This window comes from Pinus tabuliformis, chromosome 2_1 (assembly GCF_031772625.1).
Source record: "Pinus tabuliformis cultivar Carrire ecotype Pingquan chromosome 2_1, CPIR1, whole genome shotgun sequence".
Taxonomy (NCBI): Eukaryota; Viridiplantae; Streptophyta; class Pinopsida; order Pinales; family Pinaceae; genus Pinus; species Pinus tabuliformis.
Genome location: NC_142299.1, coordinates 579,114,150 through 579,118,694, shown reverse-complemented (window position 1 = coordinate 579,118,694; position 4,545 = coordinate 579,114,150). Strand labels below are relative to the sequence as shown.

Genomic DNA, 4,545 nt, shown 5'->3' with positions numbered 1-4,545 from the left:
GCGGCTTGAACTTTCTTTGATTTGCAGCAAGCTTTGATGAGTGAATAGTACAGAGCATATGTGGGTGAGAGACCCTTTCTAATCATTATCGCCAGTTGATTCACTGCTCATCCACCAAACCCAACTTACATAGGCCTCCAATGAATGTCCTATAGCAAACTATATCAGGATTTAAATTTTTTCATCTCCATTAGATAGTTCCTTGCATGGTCCACTCTACCATCGTTGCACAAAGCATTGATCAATGCATTCAAATGGATTGTCCACTCCGAGAAAGGATTGTCCCTGATTTTAATATATAGTGTGACAAACCGTATGTGACAGGCAGGTGGAAAACTTTTCTCGCAATTGACTAAGCGACGTCCTGCGAGCCAGACTTGAGACGGAAACCCTCGTCAGAAGTATATGCTTGGCTCTTTTCCAAACAAATGAAGAGTCAATGAGGTTTTGTGTAATCACTTCTGGTATCGTATTGGGTTATTGTTAGAAGCGATAATTGGATTCGGATTCTCATCGAGTGAGTTGTTCTGCTTTCTCAATTTGAGAGGGTTTGTTTGGAGGGAAAAATGAAAGAGGACATACAAGAATAGTGAGGGGAAAGATGCAGAGGAAGAGGATTGAGAACATCGCCAGCAGGCGGGCTACATTTTCCAAACGTAGGTGGATTGCTGAAGAAAGCTTACGAGCTCTCGGTGCTCTGCACTGCAGAAGTTGAACTTGTGATTTTCTCCCCAGCAGGAAAGCTCTATGAACTATTTTTTAGTGCAAATCCTACTATTTTGATTCTAATAATCATGGCTATGCAAACCTCATGAGATTCTTACTAATAACCCGGTGGTGCAAGCCCTAGTAAGCTCGATGTTGAAAAACTTAGTGTAAAACCTCCAACAACAACATAATCAATACATGATGTCAAAAAAAATGGAGAAGCATCCAAGGTTCTTAAGCAATGATGTAATGAATGAGGTGGAGAAGCATCCAATGTTATTGAGCGATGGTTAGCTATACGAGGAAACATGCAATGTCATCTTCATTTCATTTTCATGGATATAACTTAATATAACTTTCTTATGTAGAAAACATGGCTTATCTTAGGCTTAACCATGCATATAAAATACCACCTATCATCTTCATTGAAAAAAGAATGGTGTCTTTGTTCATAAATATCAGTGATTAATCGTAGGAATGGCTATTATTCTCTATCAAACAAAATCAAGGACTAAGTAATGAAGATCTTGGTCGACAACAAAACTTATGATTATTAACTTCACATTAAAATTCACTTCATCTCTGCCACCTTCAAGGAAATCTTTGTTATCCATCACCATATTGATGTTGTGACTTGGTCCTTGAAAAAAATTCAGCATGTTTGATTCATGGAAACCTTCAAGTTAGACAGTATATGTCATGCTAACTTGCAAGAGATTGGTGTGAGGTACATTGAGGCTTGCAGGGCCTGCCCTGCAGTTTGCCCTCATGAAAGCATAGAAGTAGATTATAACCAGTTTCTTAGGAAACCATGAATCCTTTCTAGCCTTGACATCTCCGTGACCAACAAGATATACAACTCCTGATAATTCAGAACACTTCCATAGTTCCAAATGTACATCACAAGAAGGAAGCAGGTGGAAAAAACCATTTATCCAACCATTTTCCCCCACTTTCATCAAAACTGCAGAAAAATAAATTAGCTCAGTTGATCCAAATAGAACAGGAAATCCAATCGCAAGGAATATATTTTTTGCCCATATAAGAACCATGACAAGAGTCACTAGGCTTGTAGTCACCATAATCATCTCTACCTTTGCAATGCCATATGCATTTGATATCTCGACCGTGCTCTTAAAACAATCACATACCAAGACACACATTATCATTAGAACCCAGTTGATGACAAGAATGTAGATTTGACCCATGAACCGTCGGGATGTGTGAATTATTTTCAATCTGGGAAAGCATCCTAGGGCCATGGACATTTTAATAGATGAAATTGTTGCTGAGATCATTTCCTAGCTTGCAATCATGGCAACAACACTAGCTATCACGAAGACTGGCCAGATAAAACCATCTGGAATTGAAGCAGAGAATACGTTCTCCACCACAGAGGGATGCTTCATAAGATATGCAACTTGATCCATGTAAGCCAATAGTAGGCATGGGAATACTACACATGTGAAGGCTATCTGGATGGATCTTACTGAGAAGTGACCCAAATCAGTAAACATAGCTTCAGCTCCTATTATGCATAACACGCAACCTCCTAGGGACATCCATGCTTTGATAGTGTTCCTCTTGAACAAGTAATAGATATAAACAGGATTGAATGCCCTTAAAATTGTCATGTCATGTTAAATAATATTGTAAAGTAAAATAGAACCAATAGAGAAAAACCATATCATGAGTGCTAGAGAAAATGTCATGCCTACTTTGCTTGTACCAAACTGTTTTATGCTGAACAAGATCACCAGGAATATGATTGAGACAATGACCATTGTTTTCAACTTTAGTATTTTGTCAAATATTAAGAAATGCGAAACATAATATATATGTTAAAGAAGAAACATATTATATATCTTCAAGGAGAAACATATAATGGTAATGCAAAGTTTTAAAAGGTATGTGATCCTTAGGCTTATTGGAGAGTATATAAAAAATTTCACACCTTTTTATGAGATATGGGAGGAAAACATGTTAAAGATTTTTAATAAATATAAAATTTCCAAAATGATGCTAGTTACGTGTGATTCTTTTTTCATTGTTTGTGATTATGAAAAATGAAACTCAATGTTTTTTCATTAGTGCACACATATTTCATTATATAATTTCATATAGAAAAATCATTCCAGAGCCGATAACAATAAAAGTGAAGAATTTATGGTCCAACGTTATATTTAAGGGAGATGTTTGAGGATGACGTTTGAATTTTGTTTTTCATTTTAAGACATTTGGAGCAAATATTAGGAAGGACTTTGAGAAAGGATTGTCCTTGATTTTCGAAAATGGAGTTGTTCCTTTCCAGCCATATGCCCCAAGTGACCATCAAAGGGAGAGCTCATATGTTTTTTGGATGTTTTCTTTATAGCCATTTTTTTACACATATCCATAGAGTCCCCATGCCATTGATGTGAATTACTTGTTCGGTTTTTTTTAACCAAAATTTTTAACCAAGCAAGAAAAATTAAAAAAATGCCTCAAGATCAAAGACTGAAACAAAGACCTATTGACATACCTTTTAAAGTATGGAAAGAACTTGTAAAATCATATGAGAAGTTGGATGCACAAAGAAAAGCCGGCAATGAGAGCATTCAGGTATTGAATTTTTCATTAAACATTATTTAGAATGTATTAATACTTATAAGTATCTTAGACATGTATTTGTGTGAAAATAAATTGAATTGGTTTATGTTTAAGGACAAGGCATCCAAGGCGAGGTTAACCAAGACAAAAGTCACTCATCGTAGTGGCCAGAAAGGTTTAAAAGCACTGATAACAACCTTTGTAAGTATATTAAACATGTGATATTTTTTTAATAAATTTTGTACTAGAAGAAAGTCATTGTTATTTAATTTCTCCATATTTACTGATTGATAGGAACTAAAATATGGAAGACCTCCAAATCATTTGGAAAAGGAGGTGCTGCAGCAAAAGAGATGGGTTGAATTTGTTGTTTGGATGGACTCTATGGTATGTAATCTTAGTTGGATTTCCAATATACTTTTAAACCATATTTTCATTTTATTTTTTAGTACTATTAGATATTATATCTTACCTCATTTTATGGTTAACATTGTATAACAAAAACATGCGTTGTGTTATGTAATTAATACTAACATGTAATATTGATTTTTTTTGTCAGAATGCTATAGGTAATGATTGCCAAGACGATGATCCAAATTATGTTCAACATATATCAGGAGATGATGAGGATGAGGATGAGGATGATGGTGGTGAAGGAGGAGATGATGATGATAGTTGCGGTGTTGGTGATGATGTGGATCAGAGTAATGAGGATGGTCAAGATGATCATGAGGATGATCTTGGTGGTGGTAGCTAGGCATGCACATGCATTGTTTTTTATGAAGAAATTATTGTGTAGAATGACATTGTTATGTTTAGATGGGTGTTGTGAATTTACCCTATATCAATGAGACATTTTGATTTTGTAATCATACGATAAGTTTGATTTATGTATGTTGTTAATTTATCGTAGAATAATGATATTCATGAAATATTTTGATTTGTTAATCATATTTGAATTTTACTTGTTTTGATTAAAAATAATACTGATTTTATTAGTATTATGTTGCTATTTTATACATGTTTTGAAAATTGTTAATGACACAATGTTATTTTTTTGGATGGATGTTGTCAATTTCTCTTAAATTTCTTTACAAATGATTTTGAATTGTGATATCTACTTTAATGATATTTAGAAACTATCATATATTTCACAATGAATCTATAAAGGGGGTCATATATGTAAAGAAAAATATACTTTATATAAGAAGTCAAATGCGGATGTAACCATGGATGCAAAATTGAAAG

The 4,545-nt window shown here is 34.3% G+C and overlaps 1 protein-coding gene across 1 annotated transcript; it reads left to right on the top strand.

The window, feature by feature from the left end:
• The first annotated feature begins 643 nt into the window (after nt 1-643).
• Nucleotides 644-4,173, top strand: LOC149201770 (uncharacterized). Its single transcript, XM_089399816.1, has 3 exons — nt 644-3,498; nt 3,592-3,684; nt 3,857-4,173. The coding sequence occupies exons 1-3, from the start codon at nt 3,370-3,372 to the stop codon at nt 4,052-4,054; spliced, it is 420 nt and encodes a 139-aa protein (XP_089255942.1). The 5' UTR covers nt 644-3,369; the 3' UTR covers nt 4,055-4,173.
• The last annotated feature ends 372 nt before the right edge of the window (nt 4,174-4,545 follow it).

What these genes read in the sequence shown, in the direction of transcription:
- LOC149201770 (XM_089399816.1), top strand. Translation starts at nt 3,370, where the DNA reads ATGTATTTGTGTGAAAATAAATTGAATTGGTTTATGTTTAAGGACAAG. An exon ending in AAGCACTGATAACAACCTTT is followed by an intron (nt 3,499 to 3,591) that starts GTAAGTATATTA and finishes ACTGATTGATAG; the next exon opens with GAACTAAAATATGGAAGACC. An exon ending in TTGTTTGGATGGACTCTATG is followed by an intron (nt 3,685 to 3,856) that starts GTATGTAATCTT and finishes TTTTTTTGTCAG; the next exon opens with AATGCTATAGGTAATGATTG.